The 21,613-nt window shown below is 49.8% G+C and overlaps 1 protein-coding gene across 1 annotated transcript; it reads right to left on the bottom strand.

Moving 5' to 3' along the window:
• Nucleotides 1–280: 280 nt before the first annotated feature.
• Pcid2 (PCI domain containing 2) lies at nucleotides 281–21,613 on the bottom strand (the record flags this gene model as incomplete). The annotated part of the gene is given in 14 exon segments (XM_005373953.2): nucleotides 281–776; nucleotides 989–1,112; nucleotides 2,061–2,186; nucleotides 2,268–2,341; nucleotides 3,111–3,211; nucleotides 5,192–5,333; nucleotides 5,790–5,865; nucleotides 10,037–10,140; nucleotides 12,508–12,562; nucleotides 13,284–13,325; nucleotides 14,184–14,249; nucleotides 15,511–15,584; nucleotides 17,053–17,142; nucleotides 21,298–21,613. Coding segments are annotated over 14 exon segments (1,480 nt in total), but the record flags the coding sequence as incomplete, so codon positions are not given.

The raw sequence follows: 21,613 nt of genomic DNA, 5'->3' as shown, positions 1-21,613 counted from the left end.
GAATGTGCACTAAAAAGGCTGAAAGCTCCAGGGCTGTGGCTGGATTGTGCCCCAAACCCTCCTGCTGAAGCCCTGGCCCCAACATGACTGAGCCCAGAAGTGGAGAGGGTCATACACAGTCACAGGATGACATCCTGACCTCAGCCACTGCCATGTCAGCCGCCCAGCCTGAGGACACTTCATCAGCTTGAGCACACTGGTCCCGGCAAGCTATCAAATCTGGAATACCTGTATCAGACCTGAGTCTGCTTTTACAAGGAAGCCTTAAATTAACTAAATATTTCAATAACTGAAAAAGCTTAGTTTAATATATAAAAATGGAAGTATCCTAGCAGATATGATAAAGAATAAGCCATGAATATCAATTCAGAATACCTTCCTCTACAGAAAGAACTACCAAACATTACAAAGATCACCTGTACAAAAAGCTTCCCCAGCCTCCCTAGGATCAGCTGCTGCAGGCCAGCAGCTGCCACACTTCCTGGGAAAAGGGTGCCCAGGTCTTCACGAGGCTGATGTGCTCTTGGGTGACACAGGAAGGTCCAGAACATTGGGGTGTGCTGGCATCTTGGTCCTCCAAGAAAGCAGTGGGAGGTTCCAGCCATAGTGAGGCTCAGGTGGCACTGGGCAGACTGCTGCAGGACAGGGGCCCGGCAGTCAGGGGCTGTTGCTCCATAGCCTCCACCTCAGCACACAGTGGACAGTGGGGGGAATGGGTTCTGCTTGCTGACGACCAGCTTCTGGTGCTGATGGGATATGTAGCCCTTGATGTGGCCCTAGGGAGAGAAGGAGGTCAGCACACACTTCCCACCGAGTCACTGCAGGGACACTGGGTCCGGGCCTTTCCCCGCCAGAGGGGACAATGATAAAAAACACATAGAGGCTAGACACTGTGGACACACGAGGCCTTTGAGTGGCATTCCCTGGATAAAATCAGCACTGTCAGAAACAACCCCCGACAGCCAAAGGCCCTGGCAGGTGCACACACCATGTAGATCAGGTTGGCCAGGATGCACTGCACTTCGTCCAGGTCCACGTCTTCCACATGCATGAACTTCAAGGCCACCAGGAAGGCGTCCAGGGACAGCTGGTGGGTTCTGAGTAGCAAGTACCTGGGAGAAGGAGGAAAGGCCCAGTGGGTCACTGTAAGAAACATGGCGACAGTCACATCAAGTATGCAATGACATCACAGTGCACTGACAGCCAAAGCAAGGAGTTTTCAAGACCTCAGAGAGCAGTACCCAAAGAAACTGACTGGCTACACCCAAGAACAGAGAGCCAACTACCACAGGAGTGATAGATGAGATGGCTGGGAATCTCCACAAAACTACACGTAAGGAGGAACGGAAGAGCTGCTGACCAGAAGTGATCATCTCCAACAAAAAGCTAACCTTTACTCACGAACCACACACTCTAGGCCCTGGGGACAAAGTCTGCAGGACCCTGCTGGAATAAGGCGCACACTCCCAGCCTATGGCTTGGACTGACTTGGTCTCACATTTGTGTGAGTGATCGGGATCAGGACCTGTACCTATGTGTGCCTAGTAAAGCAGGGTTTTGAGAGTTGAGGTGTGAGGTGTGAAAGCCTGTGCACTCAACAGGCAGGGTCTGCCTGTCCACTCTGCTTGCATCCTTACCTCTCACCTAAGGTGCTTGTAACGGTCATGCCTGGAGACCACACGGCCACCACCAAGAGGGGCTAAGGGCAAGTTGGGAAACCACAGCTTTTCATGAAGGAATTAAGACAGTTCCCACTGGTTATGTACACCCTGGAGAACTCTACAGAAATTGAAGAACTTCACCTATTTAAAAACCTGCTAGGATAAGCAGATTTTACATTTACTGAGCGTTCCATCACTCAGTCTAAGATACCTTATCTTTCCACATGTTACTAGCTCTGAAGAGAGGCTGTATCTCACAAGAGCACAGCTGCTCACTACTTTTGATGGGCAACCCATGCCATGCAGACGGCCGGCTGGGATTCGCCTGACTTCCTGACACAGGGATGGCTCAGATGAAGGACAGGCAGGGCGCATCACCGCCAGGGCCCAGCGGCTCACACTTTCTTGAAGAGGTTCCTGTAGGTGATGATCTTGAGCTTCTCCAGGATGAGGAAGATGCCACAGCGGATGAAGAAGGTCTCGTGCCTGGCCAGCGCCTCGTGCAGCAGCAGCAGGTTGCCCTCGCTGGGAGAGCAGGAGAGTGCATGAGCCCCGCCCCTCATGCCTGCCTTCGCCTCTGCTTCCCAGGGAAGGGACGACACCCACCTCACAGCTTTGGTCACCTCGGCAAACTGCATGAGGTGGTACTTTCTCAGCAGCTCCACAGTCGGCATGTGGCCCTGCAGAGACAAGGGTGGCTCTCCAGAGAGGGTACAACTTTACCAGGGAATCAGACTCTCCCATGCAGCAGAGGATGCCAGGGGAAAGCCCAGAAATCAGGAAACAAGTACTGTGTGGTTTCACCTGTCAGTGGACGGGCCCTCGAGCCCGACCTTCCTGTGCTGCGGTCAGTGGTATGGTAGGACAGGTGTGAGGGACAAAAAGAGCAGACACGCACAGGACTCAAGAGTAGGAAACGTCTCCCACAAAGATCAGCAAGCACCACTCAGAACCAGGGCAGGTGCCCAGCTCTCCACCAGGTGTTCTGTGCTGGGTCACTCCCCGCCGCTTGTGGGTATGGTTCCATTTTCATTCACTCAGTTATTAGTTTTGAGTGGGAGAAAAGCAGCTCCATTGCTGTGAGGCTGTGACCACCGACTAATTTACCAGCTATAACATGGCTTTTCTACTCGAGTATCAGCATGAATTTTGGGAACTCCCCAAGACACCTAAGGGTAGGCTGCAAGAACAGTCCCCTTTCTTGGCTAACCTGATGCTATGGGTTTAGGCTTTAGGGAGCAAAGTTAATAGTACGAATGTTCAGCCTGAGCCCCTTTCATGAAGCAACACAAGTACCGCCTTTCTGGAAGAGCCGAGGGCCAGGCTCTGAGAGGCTGCTCACCACTCAGCACTCTGCCCCAGCTGGCCGCACAGACATCGTCCACACACTGTCACCAGACCGCAGCCCTCCACGTGGTGACAGGGCTGCAGAGCAGGACAGCCACTCACCAGCAGCATCTTCACAGGCAGTAGGTAGATGAGGATCATCCTCTTGTTCTTCTGGCTGGAGCGGTGGCAGTGGGTGAAGGCGAAGGATAGGTACTCCTCGGCTGCGGAGCAGACACACTCGTCAGCCTGCTCAGACAGCCCCCGGCACCACCCTCCTGCTCCCGTCCTGCCCACACATTCACAGGGCTCCCCGCACGTCAAATGGACTTGACCTGGACAGATTTCAAAACACAAAGCAGATTTTATTACCCAGATTAACACCACAGACTGCAGGGCACAGACATGGGAAGCTCCACCTGGGCCACCTGGACACTGTCAGCACAAAACGGCCACTGAGATGCTCCCAGGCCTGAAGACTGAGGTCCACACAGGGCAAGGGGAGGCTGTCAGGCTTAAGGCTGCCTCAGGAGTGGGGACAACACGAAGCCAGCAGGCAGCTCGTACCCCAGAAGAACACAGAACCACGCAGGGCTGGCTCAGCGGAGTGCCTGCCAGAGGCATGAGTGCTGGGCTGGCAAATAAACACCTAGCCTTGCACAGGGGAGGGTGGCGGCCAAAGTGGCCCAGAGTACCACCCCTAGACTTGAAGCTGTGCCGCCAGAAGCCCCACAGGGGCCCTGAGGCCAGGTGCAGGCTGCTGACTGCATCCACCAGCTCCGAGGGTGACCCCTGACCCTGGCCCTAGGCCCTGGGGAACACAAACATGGCCTTTCCAATGTCTCTGAGGGTCTGGAAATGCATCCAATCTTGTATTTTGCTTGGAAACAAAAATATCTAGAAAGGCACAAATCTCTGAAACTATAAATTACTGAAAATGTGTAACAAACAGTGGAGACGCTCCAAATATTTTCTTCTTTACACACATAATGTAAAAGTCACCGGAAAGAGCTGAAATCATTCCACACTTCACAGTGTTTCACCCACCTGGATGCATCCCAGGATGGCAGGAATTCCCAGCAGTAGCAGGGAGATCCAAGGCCCTGGGGCTGCCAAGCAGAGGACCCCAGGCCAGAGCCCCTGCACCAGCAAGAGTCAGGTGGGGCAGTGACATCTTTCATAGGAAAATCAGAGCTGAGCAGGCAGCCTGGAAGGCACCTTTAGCTCTGAGGTGGGGACTCTGAAGGCAGCAACATCAACACTTCGTGCCTGGCTGTGCCACGTCTTCACTCAAGAAAACCACCCTGGCACCTTGGTAGACTTCAATGGGATTTAATTTAAAGTAACTCCTTATGCCTTCTCTGAAGAGGGAAAGAAGAGGGTGAGAACCAAGGAAGGCCTCCCTTGAAAAGCCTGACATCTACTGAAGATTCTGTAAAAAAGTGAGTCTGTGTAAGCCCAAGTAAATCACTGGTCAAATGCAACTGCTCCCACCCGCAGAGAATCCAGCCCTGGGCAGTGGTGGGCAGCTGCACCCAGCGGGGCCTGCTGCTGGCTCTGCACACTGGGCGTGTTGGGCCGACAAAAAGCCAAGGCAGTGAGCCTGAGTCTGGTCCAAGTGCACCGAGAGCGGAACACACAGCCCTTGCTGCCAAACAAAAGGTGACAAAGACAAGACTGGCTCTGTCAGCTTGAGAAAGCTGCCAGCAGGACTGACGTAACCTACATGGCTGCAATGCCAACATGGTGGCTCTTTGGAAGGCCACAAACACAAGCCAGGACCAAGGCCCCAGTGATGCCCTGCTGCCTGCTGAGTCCTTCCACTGGGACTTTAGGGAGCCTTCAGTGAAGAGACCATTAGGGAGGCTGAGGCAGAAGCATCACAAATCCCAGCCCAGCCCATGGAATTTAGCAACTTAATGAAACCCTGACACAAAATGAAAAGTGGAAAAAGGGCTGAGGGTATAGCTCAGTGCAAAGGCCCTGGGTTTAATCACCAGTACTGAAAAAATAAAGAAAAGAAAGATAAGAAAGACCCTTACCAACATCTGGCCCAGGCTGGCCTGTGTCCCAGGGACCTGCATGTATTAAGAACCTTAAACACAAGCCTCAGTGCACACGCAGTTTACCACCTTTAGTAAGGACGAAACAGTGCCTGTGTTCTCAGACACGGCCCGCCTCTTCTGAGGAGACTGACAACACACCTTGCTTAAAGTCACTGTCAAACATGGCCTTGCGCCCCACATAGTACTTGTACGTGACCCTCTGCGCAGTGCTGTAGTCGTCCTTCAGGTTCGAGCTGTCGATAGCACGGATGAGGGGCTTACACAAGTGCAGCTTGTTGATCTGAGGTGACACCAGATTCATGGGCAGGTAGAAGGACAAACACAAGCGACAGCTTTACCAACAGCATACTTTGCATCCCACCAAAATTAACAGCATATAACTGAGGCTGGCTGGCCACAGCCCACAGGCTCTCAGAAAGGTGGCCGCAAATGATCTCTACACACCCAGCCACCTCTACACCTGCACTTTGACAGAGCTCATCAACCAGGACCGAAGGTTCTGAGGGAGCTGCCTGCCACGGAGCCTCCATCCCAAGCAGAGCCACCTGTGCTCACCCTCAGGGCTGACAAGGCAGTGGTGCAGGAAGCACGGGCACAGCAGCCTACTCGTGGGGGTGCTCCTAGGCGAATGCCAGCACTTAGGCGGACACTGGCGCTATACTCACTTCCCAAGCTATGCCAAGGTGGCCAACTGGTAACTAGTAGAAACGGCAGGAGAGAGAACTGATAAAGTTACCTTAAAGTAGATCTTAAACAGCTGATTCACAAGAAACAGCATGCCCCATTTCTTTGAGTCCTCGATGCCAGCACGACTGAGGGAAAATAACATTTCTAAAGTTAAGGAGGAAATGAAAACTTGTATGTCACAAAATAAACTGCTTAACAGATTATGATCTTGAGATTAAGTCCCATAGCTTGAGTCATATTCACCAAATAAAATACCATTATGAAAAAAGGTAGCTTTTGCTGCACCACTAAGAGAAACAGATCCCAGGTCTGATTCCCGGGGCCCCAAGAAGAACTCAACAACTGCATTCATCTCCTACCACTGTTAAAAGCCAGGCCACCTCAAGAGGAACTGCGCTAAGAGGCCGCATGGGCCATGCCTTGGATGCAAAGGAGACCACTGGAGATCGGTCTGCCCTCTGAGGTGGAGGCCCCAGAGCTCAGACCCATGCTACCAGTTAGTCCAACAGGAATGAGAGGGCTTGGGGCATGGCCTGCCTTCTCCCTCTGGCCAGACCGTCATCTCCATCAAGGAGCCCTGGGTAATCATGACTATGGAGGAACAAGAAAATAGCCTGTTGCTAGACACAGGTGCAAGTCTCTCGGTCCTTCTTTTCAATCCTGGCCTTCCTTCCAGCCATCCTACCTCAGTGAAAGGAGTCAGTGGTGAGGAGGTAATATGCTATTTTTGACAACCCTTAGGCTGTAACTACTTATTAGATCCTTCTTGCATATCTCTGTCTTCCTGAGAAACCACTTTGAAGATACCACCATGTATTACGGCAGCCGTTGATATTTTCCTACTAATCTATCCATAACTGTGTAAAGTTTGTAATGTTCCTATCCTATTTCATAAATGGTTGTATGTTTATTATTAAGTGTTTCCTACAACAACCATTGAGAAGAGTTAATGATTTTTCAATAGGTCACTCATGCATAGCTCTATTTATTTTCTTTAGAAGCCACTTTGAAGATACCAAAGTATAGTACAACAACTCTTGATAATCTCCTACCGCTTTTGTCTGTAACTCATTATTATTTGTCTATTTGTTTTCCTGAGAAACTATTTTGTAGATAACAATATGTAAAACAATAACCATTGATAATTTCCTACCATTTTGTCTGTAATTTGCTAAGTCCCCCCTATTATTATGTTATCCTTCTTTTACTCTGTAAAATAAAATATATGTGATTCTGTCAAAAAAAGAAAAAAAAAATAAAGAAAAAAGGTATTGTACAAATAGGTAAATTTGAAAAATAAAAAAGGTCAGCATGGAAAGTGGAACACCAACGGGATATCTGGATGCTTGGCCAGCTGCACTAGTTGGACACGGCCTGCTCTGCCGCAGGGTGACATTGACAGTGACTGTCATGATGCCTGTCTGCAAGAGAGCAGCCTCAGCATGGCTGTCAACAGATGCGTACACGGCAGTGCCCATGCACAGTCACCCAAGGACCCTCATACAGAGGGTGGCATCCAGGCTCTGCTTGTGAGGGGCGACCAGAGGCTGCGCCTTGATTGGTCTGGTAGAGCTGCACTGGGGTACACTGGTCAGAACTCGGCAAATACAGAGTGGGCCTACAGAGCCGGAGGAAAACACACACCAACATCTGCAATTGACTCTGAGACACATTTTCCTTTGTATTTTTTCTCTTTTTTTGAGACAGGGTCTTGCTATGCAGTTCAGGCCAGCCTTAAGCTCACTTTGTAGCCCAGGCTGGTCTTGAACTCACAACAATCCTCCTACCTCAGCCTCCCAAGTGCTGTGATTACAAGCATGCACTACCACGCCTGGCTTCTGAGACACATTTTTAAAAAGAAGAAAAGAGAACTTCAGATGAAAGGAGGGTTGCACAGGGGGAAACAGCAGCAGATCTGCAGGAGCGAGCACAGCAGCATTCTCGGAGTGGAGCTCTCGCTCCCTGCCGTGCCACCCTTCCAACATCGCATCTTCCATGGTGCCGCACGGAGGAGACTCATCTGAGGCACCCACACCTGCTCTCCCCCCTGGGAGGTTGCCAGCCACAGTGTGCAGCCTGGCAGCACACACAAGCACACGGGCAACACAGCTCGAGCCTGACAGCAAAACTGCTGCTCAGCAGCAAGAGGGGCCCAGACAGAAAACCTGGAGTAAAGCTAAGTCCACCTTTAAAATGCCAGAGCTGTTTTATAACTGCCTCGCTGGTCAGCTGCTGCACAGCTCTCTGGCTCACTTCTCATCACTGCTCCTCCCATAGCTGGAGTGAGGTTCCTGCGGTCTCTTGGTTCCATCTCCCTCGAGTTTGAATGGAGACAAGAGCAATGTGCTGCCTGAGCCAAGGAGTCACAGGGAAGAAACCTGACAGCAAGTGCATAGACAAGACGTGCTGCCTTCTGGCATCTCCGGCCTGGCTCGTGGGGTGACAGGCACCCTGACCCTTGGGGACCGATGTGTTCCTTGGGGTTTGCCTTGTCTTCCAGGTCCAGACCCAGAAGCAGCACTGCTGGGCCCCCCGGTGGCTCCAGGTCCAGCCTTCTGAGGACTCCACACCCACCAGCATTGCATGTGGCTCCAGATTTCCCTCCTGTAGCCCCATCTCTGCCCACCACCATCCCAAGGGACAAGACATGTGGGCCTGCTAGTCCTGGCCTGTTTCCTGGGTGACCTGGCCCTGGGCATCTTTTCATGTGATTACTAACCATCTGAGTATCTTTAGATTTTTCAAGTCCTTGTCTGTTTTTCAATTGGTTTGTCTTTTTTACTGTTCAGTTGTAACATTCCTTCTTATATCCCAGATACCAAACTGTTATCAGATACAGTATTTGTAAATACATTCTGTTCATTCTACAGTTGTTTTTCACTTTTTGGTAGTGTCCTGTGAAGCACAAGTCTTTAATTTTGATGAAGTCCAACTTAGCTACTGCTTCTCTTCAGTTCCTTTGCTTTTGGTGCTGAGCTGGAAAACCACTTCCTAACCGAAACTCATAGAGATCACTGCCATGTGGGAGTCTTCAGCCCCACCGAGTTTCAAGTGTTCCTAAAACATTCATCAGGTTACGATGCCAGAAGAGACCTAGCCCTTATGCAGTTTGCAATAGACACACACTGGATCCTTAGCCTGCAAAGGAAAGGCAGAGCACTGCAAAACAGAGAAATGCCTGTCCACCGGTACTACTTGGGAAAGGTCTGCAGAGCACAGAGACCCTCAGTCATGTGGGGACAGTGGGGCGGGCAGAGGATGCCCAGGCGAGGGAAAGAGCTCTTGGAGAACACCTCAGTGGGAAGCCCCTTAGAACATGAAGGGATTTTCTAAGTCCAGGTCAGGCTAGAATGTTCTCAAGGGATTGAGTAGGGGAAAAAGGAGAGAGAAAGATGTGAAACTAAAAGAGTTTCTGCTTTACAATAAGAGTATTTCTGAGCAGGCCGGTAACACACGTCTGTATCCCTGCTACCCAGGAGGATCATATGTTAGAGGCCAGCCTGGGAACTCAGACTAAAAAAACCAAAACACCAGGAAAAACAAAACTGTATATACACACTTTCCTAAATCTCATAATCAAATAAATGTGCTTATATAATGAGTGAAGAGCTGGAGTCTCAGGAGAAAGATGGAAACTCTAAAGCAGAATCAGACAGAAAGTCCAGAACACCAACAGCAGCTATGATCAGCCGCCTTGCAAGCAGATGAACATAAGCTGCCCAAAATGAAGAGAAAGACAAACATAAAATGTAAAGTCTTTGCAATTTAAAACCTAATACAACACCATCAACTTATAAACCTAAGAAGCTCCATGACCCTAAAGAGGAGAAAGAAAAAACACTAAGCAGGCAGAGCAGTCAAGCTCCTGAAAGCCAAAGGCAGAGTGAAGCCAGCCAGGGACAACACCACCCTGTGCCAAGGAGCTGGGTCGACCTGGCCCTGCCAGCAGCAAAACAATCCCTCAGAGGGATATAAGTGAAGGGCTGAACAGGAAAAACGATCGTCATCCCACAGCCTTCAAAGATGAAGGACAATGAGGACAGCGTCAGAGACAGGAAGGCTCAGTGGGCTCACTGCCCGCACTGCCAGAGGATGTGCGGCACATACACCGTGGAGGACAGCACATGGGGGGCTCAGAGACACTGGCCACACCAGGAAGTGCCAGACAGGGATCGCTGGTTACACCTGTCTTCTGAAAGAGCAAGTAAAGGGGACCATACACACACTTAACAAATGCCAACGATGAGCCATGGACAGAGGGCCTACTGGCAGACGGGGTGCACAAACGGTACTCACGTGTCACTGGCACAGACTCGGAAGCAGCTCATTAGCAACTCAGCGGCTTTCTCCAACATATCCCCGACTTTGCTTTTTCCCTTCTTTACCAACTGCTGATCAGCCTAATAGGACATAAAAACATTTACTTTTTAAAGCAAAAATGGGTAAAACTAAGTGTCAACATTGCAGGAGGTTTGCGAGACCTCATCAAGTACTCGAGCAGCACACGCTTTATCCCAGCTCATCCACCGCTATCCAGCTCTGCCTGCACACCACAGCACTGGGCAGCTTCCTCCCCACCGTGTCTCTCGCTCTCTCTCTCTCATGGTGGCAATCACAGCCCTTAAAAGAAAACCTTTCGGGATCCACCAGTCATTACTAAGCGTGACTATTCTGTTTTTTGGATAGTCTCGGTTGAGGAACAAACCGGTCTTCTCCGAGCCCTGCCCTTGCCACAGCCCACGTGGTGACAGCCACTTTCACAACGACCCTGGACCACTATCCTGGTGTCTGTGCCCACCGGGCAGGTGCGATGTGGGGGCCTCAGGCTGCACCCCATCTCTCTGCCCTCGGCACAGGCTCCTGCGCCTTCAATCCTGTGAGAAATCAGGCTCTGTGGTTTATAAAATGTGCGGTTCATGGCATTTTGCAACAGCAGCCTGCATGAAAAGACCAGTGATGAAACCACAAAGCCAGCACAGGTAAAAGCCATTCAATGTGCAGGACACACCTCGGATTTCAGTGCCATGGTAGGAAAGGGTCATTGCTATGCTTTAGAGGCCACACGGTAACTTTTTAAAACTGCCTCTTAGAGCTTTGATATAGTTTCAAAAAGGCATCCTCTATGATGATCTGAAAAGGCAAGTAAAATACTCCTTCTTAAAAAGACTGACTTTGGTCCCCAAATCTCTTCAGACACTTCCAGCAAAACATCCCTGCAGTGGAGTCTGTGAGGAAGCAGCAGGACCCCAGATGGCCCCTGTGCCATGAGGCAAAAAGACCTTCAGATAGCTTAGGCCCCTCTCCTTAGCACCTTCTGTCTCTTGGAAACAGTTCTACTTTAAAAGTTAGTGACACTATCATGTAAAAGCTTAATTGTGGTTATTTTAAATGAATATTAAAATTAAATGAATAAAAATTAAATGAATAAAATTAAATGAATATTAAAATGTCAAAACAGTACATACAAATGGATATAACAGAAGTAAAAGTTCTCTGGGGTCCTCAGTTAATACATTTTTCAATCTAAAATGACCATCTCGTTCTTCTTTATATCTCCTGTTTCTTCCCTGAGACTTGACATGATTCAAGCATGTCTGTCTTATTCATTGAAGCATTTTTATGATGGTTACTTTAAAAAAAATTTTAGGTGGTACTGGGGATCAAACTAAGGGGTGCTCTACCACTGAGTTACAACCCAGCTGTAGGATTTCACTAAGGTGCGCAGGCTGGCCTTGGACTTGCAACCCTCCAGCCTCAGTCCTGACTGGCTGGGAGTACGGGTATGTGCTACCATACTTGGCCTGATGGTCACTTTCAAGTCCTCTGCAGATAATTCCAACAGCTGTTGTCATCCAGTGCTAGAGTTTGTCAACCATCTTTTCTCACTCAAATCTCAGAAATTGAGATTTCCTGGCCCTTATGTGATCAGACTTTCCATTACGGCACATGCTCAACCTCCAAGGTGTTACGCTGTGCTCCCACTGTTGCTGCAGATCTCTGCTGACCCAGCTCTGGAGAGTGGAGGCCCCACCTCTTGACCCCTTCCTTTGCCAACAGGGCCTGTAGTGCAGCACCAGCATGAGCAGACACTGTCAGGAGTGCTTCACCCTCCTGGACTCCCTGGAGCACTATGCCTCGGTCTGGGGGCATCTCCAAAGAGACAGGATGACAGGAAACCACTGCCCCTTGGACTCCCAGCACCTCTGCTCCCACCAAGTGGGCTTCGAGCCAGAGCACGGGAGGAAAGGGAAAATTCTGTCTGCTCCCTCAGATCCAGATTAAAAAATCATCCACCATTCTTAAAGCTGTGAGGGATCCAAGATGAAAAAGATGGAGACTGCAGCTCCATTCCCGGTTTATGCTGACCCCAAGGGAAAGTCACCACCGTAACATTCAGGGCCTTTTCCCTTCCTGCCACAGAAGCTTTAGCTGCTTCCGGAGTCTGCAATATGCTCGAGTTCCTCAGCAGAGGAGGCCACATCTGACCAGTAAGAGAATGGTTCCATCCTGCACACACTCCTGTGTAGGTCACAGGTGGTAACCTGGCTGCAGAACCTGCCTCTGCCTCTACAGGGTAAAAATCTGAACAAAGCTGTCTCATCAACCCAAAAGAACCAATCTGCCAAGCCACTTCCTGTTCTTTGCCTCCTATACCAGATATATCTCAAATCCCACTCATTCTTGGAAACTCTAGGAAAGAAAAACACTAATTGAAGCAGCAGTCACCAAGTTTCAGTCTTAAAATCATGTGAAGAGACTGAACTTACATTATTGGCAAACACTCGCAGGTCCAAGGCCACCGCATACATGACAGGAAGAGCCCTGCGGAGCAGAGAACACATGATGAGGCTGTGTGTGCAGGACCCTGCATGGGGATGGTAGAGCACTGCTGCCAGGCTGCACTCCAGACAAACACACCACATGGCGGGCACACACCCACTCTTGGCCCGGCGAAGCCGCAGCTGGGCTCCCTGACCACCTTTAAGGCCAGCCCTACACACGGCCCTGACACCACGCAGTCCCTGTGGGGCTCCTGGGACAGTGCCATACCCTCTATACCCCAGCACCCACAAACAGCCCCATTCAGTCATGTGGTTATAAGGTGGCCTAACAGCAACTACAGTATGTAATATCCATGTCATAAAGCAGCATTCTGTATATCCATGGGTAGCACTGAACTTCTTGGTGTGCATGAGCTGATTCTTCACCCAGCCAGGGAAAGGGCCTGGACTGTTTGTAAAAGGCTTTCAGCCATTTCAGTATGAACAAAACTTAAAAGCTCATAGTTTGTTAGTAAATCATAAACCTTAAAAATAAAAAGTAGGAGCTGCGCACAGTGGCGCACGCCTGTAATCCCAGCACTAGGGAGGCTGAGGTAGGAGGATCACTGTGACTTTGAGGCCAGCCTGGGCTACAAAGTGAGTTCAAGGACAGCCTGAACTGCATAGTGAAGCCCTGTCCCAAAAAGACAAAAAAAACCACAACAACCAAAAACCATTAAAAAATGCCATTTGCTAATCTCCGGATGCTTTCGTGCACTCACCAGTTTTCCTCTTTGTGAGCCTGGAACGCCCGCAGGAACGATGTACAGTGTTAAGGAAGGCAAAAGACACGACTCAGGAGTGCTGCAGGAGGCGAAAGCAGAGAATGGGGTTCCACACTTGAGGCACACACGGCCCTGCCTCTGAATGCTCCTGGGTCGTCCCAGCAGGGTGTGCTCACAGATAAACAGCTGAGTCCCAGCTACAAACACTTGTGCACCACAACGTCTACATTGCCAAATACCACATGTTTATTTCATACATCATTTCCCCAAAGTGAGACTTTCTTATCAGATTTTTAAATTTGTTTGGTCTCTCTGAGCTCAAATGGTCACAATTATATTTAAGCACTCCGGAATCTGTGGTATAAAGTTTATTTCATTAACTCTAGAATTCTTAGATTCCAAGGAGACATGCCTAGTAACCCACTTTCTTCTGGGGGTACTTCAACAAGATGGTCTTATAAAAGCAAATACTTACAGCACCTACTGATGAGGCTCTGAGCCCTCACCTGTCACTTGTCCTCTCCAGGGGTAGGACAGTGGCTTCATAAGGTCATCAGTGGTCCTGTGTAATGAGCACACGTGCCTCCGCCCACCCAGTCTAAGAAGCCTGGACTTCAGATGTTTCACTCTAGGGATGCCAAAAGCTAACCTAATGCTCTAAGGGCAACCAAGTGTGAAACTCCTCCACAGAGCGAAATGGAAACCACCTTCTCAGCCAGGGCTCTTCCATGCTGTGTAGTAACTGGATGCATCTTAAGATCCATGCAAACTCAGCTGGCCTGTGAGTCTCTCTTCCAAAATAGTTCAGTTCTTCTAACTGCAGGTTTGAACAACTGGCTCGATGTTTTAAGGTCTGAAGTCACAGCAGCACGCAGCCCCATGCATGACAAAGGATATTGGACTATCACCGTCTGGCACTTGTACGCCTCTATGAAGTCGTGGTTCCCTACCGCATAGGTGCACCTGGAAAGCAGACATCACCGCCAGTGACAGTGGCGTCAGAAATTGCTTTTACACAAAGAAAACCCAGATGGTGGCACATTGGCCACAAAGCTTGGCTCTTCATAGCGCCCTGTTCCTCACAGGGCTGGAGGGGAGCCGGTGCTCTGCTGGGCAGGCAGTCGAAGGCCTGGTTGGGGAAGGACACAGAGCTGACATGGCTGTGTATGTGTGAAACCCAAGGCCCCCTGCCAAGGTGCAGATGGGCACTATCTCAGCAGGGCTGAGCACGTTGAACAGGTGCACAGCATGGCCCTAATGCTGTGCCTAGGGCAAGCCTAAGTCCCCCCTGAGCAAGCAAAACCAGTCAGGCCACCATGTACCCTGACCCCCATGCAGGCTGTATAGAGCTGGGTGATCACAGGGTGCTCACACCCTGGGATGTAGGGTACCAGGTTTCCCAAAGACCTCATGGGTTGTAGGCTTTCCCTGCTCATGACCATCTGGGCCCGCATCCAACCAGCTCTGCAACACAACAGGCTGGGCAAGGGCCTTGGGACACAAAGGCCTCCCTGGGCAGGTGTTCCGGAGATAAAAATAGCAGATACAGAGTATGAGTGAAAAGCAATCTTATGAGCTGGAGATACAGTTCAGTGGTGCAGTAGTTGCAGTAGTTCAAGCTCTGGGTTCAATCCCTAGTACCAGCGGTTAAAAAAAACCAAAAACAAAACAGTGTTTTTTGTTGCTATTTTACTCTATTCAATTCCAGTTTCTTTCCCAGCAAGGCAAACAGGTTAAAAAATAAACACACTTAGGTACAGTGATGCATGCCTGTAATTCCAGTTATTTAGCAGGCTAAGGCAGGAGGAACAAAGTTTGGGGCCAGCCTGGGCAACTTATCAAAACCCTGTGTTACAAGGGGTTGGGAATGGAGCTCAGTGGTATAGCGTTTGCCTACCATGTGGGAGGCCCTGGGTTCAGGCCCTTGTACAACTAAATACATAACAAACAAACTACATTTCCGTGAAGGACGCGAGTGCTTAGCCGGCTCCACACACCATGACAACGACCGCGCTGTCCAGTCCGTGTGATCAACACCAAGCGCCTCCACAGAGGAACACAACAGCCACATAAGGTTTTCTCTTTACCAAGTCCAATTACGAACACACTTTCCTACTTTTTCACAGTCACTTATTCACCATTTCTAACGTAAGATGCTGGAAGATGAAATCCCTACTCAGCTCGTCATTTTCAGTTATGTTTTGGGGCCCCACCAACGTATTACCTTAAATGAGCTGCAAACATTTCATCATAAGGAGGTTCCAAAACTTGCTGGCATTTCTCTTCCGGAGAAGCCATCTGATTAATAAAAATGGTGAAATAAAAGTAATGGGTACAGAAAGAGTGCAATGTACACAAAGAGTCAGACAAACTGAAACTTCACAGTTTACCCAGGCATAATATAATATAATCCCACTATCCTGGGAAGCTGAGGCAAGAGGACTGCAAGTTCAAACCCTGCCTGGGCAGCTCAGGGACTCAGTTAGTATCCCATGTCAAAAAAATAAGAGAGAGCTGGGGATTGTACCTCAGTACAATGGTTCTGGGATCAAGGGTTCGATCTGCCATATCAGAAAACAAAAAACAAAAACCTCATGGTTTACACTGCTATTTTAAAATTTAGCGCCTATAAAAGGCTCATGATTTCAACAATATTTATCAATACTCCAAGGTAACAAGAAGCTCCACAGTCCAACAGACATTCTATCCCCTTTCACATGTATTTTAGTACCCAGGAGCCAATCAAGAAATCTTCAGCAATTTCTGAAGGCGTAATAAGTAAGGCACACAGTACCTTCCATGATTAGGCCTAACAAGTAAGGGACACTGTCCCAGGAGTGAGCACACCACCACTTTCTGGAGGTAGCAATGTGTCCCAGCTGGTAGGCAACATCAAGTCTAAGATTCTCCACCTCCCAAGAGCTATGTGTTAGGTACTTTCAGCACTACAGTGTGTGACAGTTCATTTATGTGTCCACCTCCCCGGCCAGGGCATGTCAGATCATATACCACCTCTACATTGTCTGGGAGGGTGCTTCTCTATGAGATGGCACCTGAACTCATGGTCCCAGTCAGGGTAGGTGGGCACCAGCCAACCTGTCAGGGGCCTGAACAAAGCCCCTCTGGCTCCTCACTGCCTCCCTGAACTGGGACATCATCTCACTTCCTTCAGCCCTCAGACTGGATCCTACACCACCAGCCCCTGGTTCTCCAAATGCAGGGTGAGCCATGCTATGGGTTCTCTCTAGCCCCAGTGTGGAGATGGGGACTTCTTATCTCCATAATCATGCAGTCCAATTCCTCATGCTAAATCTCCTCATCAGCTATGTTACACACACCTGTAAGTTCTGCTTCTAGGGAGGGTGAGGCAGGAGAATCACATTTTCAAAACCAGACTGGGGTATAATTCTGTGCAAGACTCTGGGTTTGATTCACAGTAATTCTCCAGCCAACCTGCACTGACAAGCACTGGCCAGGTGACTGGGAGGAACACAGCTGCAGCACACACGACTGGCTCCTGGGCCGTGGGGACAGACAGGTCTGGAGAGAGCCCAAGCCCTACGGCCTGTCTGCTGGATGACCATGATCCAGGCACCCCTCACTTCTCCAAACCCCAGGGAGGTGGTGGGAATTAAGTGCAGGAATGCAAGGGCCACGCTCAGTAAACGAATAAATGAAATGGTGTCATACAAAGTACAAAGCACTTGTCTTAAGTATGGGCAGCCTGCAGTTCTCTCCAGACACCTGTGTTCAGCACATCACCAACCTGCAGCCGGGGGTTTGCCACATGAGGATGCTTGAAAGACACCAGCTCTGCACATGACGCTCCATCTCTGGTGTCGATCGCTTCATACACCTGCAAGGTGTCAAAGGGAAAACCTAAGCCTGCAGAGAACGTTCTGTTCTACCAGGACCTAAGCAACATACTGCATACCATGAAGCTCAATCTTCTCTACTCTGAAAGGGGCCAGGATAACCTGGACACAAGATGCCCATACTCAAGCCAGACATAAGAATTTCATTAGGTTATTGGTTTACTATTTGGTTATTAATAAAGGTGACTTATTCTACTTGAACTTGGTCACACTGATGATATATTTGAAAACACCTGCACAGTCTAGCTTATGAAAAAACTCAGCTTAAAAGCTGGTTGCTGTGGTGTGCTCTGGTATTCCCAGCTACTGGGAGGCAGAGGCAGGAGGATGGCTTGAGCCCAGGAGTTCAGGGCCAATCAGGAAAACACCCTGAAATACCATCTTAAAAACAAACAAATAGGGGCTGGGGATTTAGCTCAGCGGCAAAAGCGCCTGCCTGGCAAGCGCAAGGTCGTGAGTTCAATTCCTGGTACCGGAAAAAATAGAAAAAACAAAACAAAACAAAAACAAACAACTAATAACAACCAAAGAAGCTTAAAAGACATATATATCCAAAACGCAAAAAGGTTCTACTCAACCTAAACATAAAAGGGAAAGGGAAAGGCTAAATAAATGCCATTATGTTTACATGACATGATAGCTGCTGTTAATAAAATGGGCCCACACGCAGTAAAATATGAAAGTTCCCCAATATGCTTATTGTTCAATGGGAAACAGTTAACTACAGGGAAACTTCCTGACTTGGCTCCAGGGAGAAAAGACCAAGACTGTGCATATCGTGTGGACACAGGGAGCAGTACAGGACCACATGCCAGGCCAACCGAACACAGAATCCACACAGGGCAGGCTGAAAGGATTACTTTACACACTGTTGAAAGAATAGAAACCAAGCGTAAAGCTACATCTGTAATACAGTAATATAATCTAACAATAGTAAGCTATATATGTAAATCTTATGTCCACATCGTTTTCTTCCCTGAAATGAGGTCTTGCTAGGTTGTCCAGGCTGGTCTCGAACTACTGGGCTCAAGCGATCCTCCTGCCTCAGCCTCCTCAGTAGCTAGGACACAGGCCTCTGCCAAGCCTGTGGTTGCCATGTGCTGCTCTATTGTTCTTCCCACCTGAGTCATAGTATGACCTTGGTCCTCAGAGCCTGAGTAGGTGCCCAACTCTGGTGAGCATCAGGGACTCTGATCACTCCCTGTGCTTGAGCCTGATGTGATAAAGGTGTCCAAGGCCTCCAGAACTCTCTCTGGAGAAACCAATAGGTGTGAAGAGATAGAATGGGAGCGAGCACTGTGAAACAGGGACACATCTGTGACAGACGAAGGTATTGGAAACACTGTGCTTGCTGAGGTCCAAACCAAGGCCGGCCCAATGCCGGATGCATACTTAGGAAGCAGCCCCTGCAGGACATGCTGCTGCAGCTCCACCTCACTCCTTTCTGTGAACCCCCAGGTTGTCCTGGGAACAGCAGGATGCAGTGGGACCCCATACTGTTTAGCCACACCCACCTGAACTGTACTCACACCCTCAAGTTCCACCCAGCACAGCTCCACTGCGCCTGGCCTCCCTGGAGAGGCTCCCCCACAGTAGTGCCCTGCCTTGAGGACGATGGTGGGAGGATGCCAAGAGGCTGTGTAAAGGGAAAACAAGGACAGAGCAGGCCAACCAGGATGTGGCTGGCTGCTTGCTGAACACAGATGCTTCAGCAAGGTCTAGCATGTTGTACCACAGAATCTTCATATTTTCAGGGTATAGACCCTGACAGGGCTGGGGCTGTAGCTCAATGGTAGAGCACTTCACTAGCGTTCAGGAGGCCCTGGGTTCCATGCCCAGCAGCCCCCATCCAAAGACCCCTGACTGGACCACAGAACCATACTCCCAAGCAGGGACTTCGAGTCCGTCCCTGGTGGGTGCATTGAGATGTTCTCTGCCTCAGGCAACCTGAGGCAGTGCTAATAAGCCTGTAGCATGTGTGTAATTTGTTAATTTTAAGAAAAAGATGTTAATGTATGACTTGCTTTTTCTAACCTCAGTATTCAGGTTCAATTGCAGTGTTGGCACTTTGTGATAAATAAGTGGGTTTTGCAGTTTGGGTACTCATCGCTGCCCTAGGGGAATATCTCTTCCAGCTGCCAGGTCACCTCACATCCTTCAGGCTGGTCCACAGGGCACCATCTATACTTGAAATTTACAATTCCTTAGAAATGCACTTACTTTGTTCACCAGAAGGCCCAGAAGCATTGACTCCCAGAGCAACAAGTGCTCCTGGCACCTGGGCTTGTTTTCCAAATTACATTCTCACAATGGGAACCAGAGCTCCCTGCAAAAAGGGCTGACTCCAGGACTGAAGCACAGAGAAACTGCGCGAGCCTGGAAGAAACAGTGTGCTAGAAAGGGCTCAAAGAGGATGGGGACAGGCTTAAGAGCCACAGAAACCAGCTGAAGAGACGCTGGAACAACAGGAGCTTCAAAACAAATGAAGGTGTATCAGCTTTGACATCACTGGCACAAAATTCCTAATACCCCCACCTAGCAGTTTATTTTGGCTCAAGGTTTCAGTCCACAGTCAGCTGGCTCCAAGGCAGAAATGGCGTGGCATTCACCCTTAATTTCTAATTCTTAGTCTAATCATCACCCCAAAGTATCCTCACTGTATAATTAAAGGGATTCTCAGAGTGCACCTCTGAGAACACATGGCCAAGAGGAAAGGTGCTTTGATGAAGGAAAAACAGATAAAATTTAATTTGACAGTCCACAATGAGTAACTACCACTCATTAGGATGAGGGCTGAGTGTTAGCAAATGACTCGCTTTTCTGCCTGCCCCTCTGGCCGCACTTCCCCGTTCTGCTGGCCTCCACTCACCCAGCCAACAAGTTTCCTAGGCCACAATGCAAAAGCAAGAAAGACAAACCTACCAGTTTCATAGAGCTAAGTTTTAGAGACAAAAAGAGTAAAACAAACAAAACCACATAATTAACAAGCAAATAAAATATGACACGATTAAGATAAGGCTTCTCCTGAACAGGCTATCAAGAAGCCCCCTCTGTGGATATGACATTTCATTTGTGACCTAACAGCTGCAGCCAGCACCACCAACTGCTTCTCCAATTAATCAAGTACCTCCCTTTCCTTAAGCCATCAGAGCCCAGCCCCAGAAATACAAACTCTAAATAGCAATCCTTGCTCTCCCAGTTTCTCTTGCAGTAGGAGGTGACACCGTCCTAAGCGATCAGAAGTTCACGTTGAGGAGGGAGACACATTTTCTTCCCTTATGGAAAGCCAGAGAGTGAGAAGACAACATATTCTTCCCTTACTGTTTCCAAATGCTGGTCACAGAAAGATGCCTGGAGTCACTGCTGCCAAATGCTAACTGAGGGGAGAGCACCAAGACAGCCAGACAACAAAGCAGGGAGGCGGAATGGCAAGACTAATGCTAAACCAAGAGTCATAACTAGACAAAACAGTAGTGTAGTGAGTCAGAAAATTCGACGGACTTTACTAAGAAATAGCTCCTTGGGATTCATCCACTCCGCACACTCACCAACTAGCTTCCTGGGAAACTCTAGTGCAGAGAATGCAAGCTCTGAATCCAGAAACAGCCGTGTTTAACCGTGCTCTTGCCAGTCACCGGCCTTGGACAAAAGCACTGCAGACACAGCTACCAAAAGACAGAAGGCCTGCTACAGGCTAACACAATGTTGTTACCCAGAGGCTGCGACCAGTGGCTGACTCTGACCTCAGTAGGGGCTCCCGCTTGCTCTGGCCAGCCTAAGTCATCTTGCTTTCCACCAGCGTCTGTCTGAAAGTGTGACTGAGGCGAGCCCCTCCGGCGCAGGACTCACTACACCCACCGCGGTAGGAGGCAGGGCCCGAGCTCGGAGCTTGACGCCAGGCCTCACCGGAGCCATTGCTCCCTGCAGACTCGAGCCGCCTGTCCGACTCCGGACGCTGCCAGGAATTTTGAGACCTGCGGACCTTTCCACAACCCCCGCCAGGATCCCTGTTCATCGCCAACCCGCTCAGTCCCCGTCCCCCAGGAACCTCGCTCCCAGCGGATCCTTCTCGCCCTACCCGACTCCAAAACCTGCCCCCTACCAGGCCGATGCGGAGCCAGAGCCGAGGGACCCACCTGCTGCAGATACTGGTTGATGGTGATATGCGCCATTGCCGTTGCCAGCTGTCGCGGGCGGTGACACGTCACTTCCGGCGCGCGTCCGTCCCCACTCGGCCCCCGGCGCCACTGCTCGAGCACTTTGGTTCCGGTTGGGGCGGCGCGCCCAGGAGAGGCACTCGGCTGGGCCCAGCCCTGGGGTGCGCGCGCTCGCGGGCTAGCAGATCGCGGGGCCCCAGAGAGCGGATGTCCGCCAATTGCCGGCCCCGCGCGCCCCCGAACCCTCCCAGGACGCCGGCGCGCGCAGGGAGGGCGTAGCGGCAGTTGGCGCGGG

Source organism: Chinchilla lanigera, unplaced genomic scaffold, assembly GCF_000276665.1.
Source record: "Chinchilla lanigera isolate Chin_1 unplaced genomic scaffold, ChiLan1.0 scaffold00003, whole genome shotgun sequence".
NCBI classification, from domain to species: domain Eukaryota; kingdom Metazoa; phylum Chordata; class Mammalia; order Rodentia; family Chinchillidae; genus Chinchilla; species Chinchilla lanigera.
The sequence above is the reverse complement of the archived record's forward strand: the minus strand, read 5'-3'. Positions and strand labels throughout refer to the sequence as shown.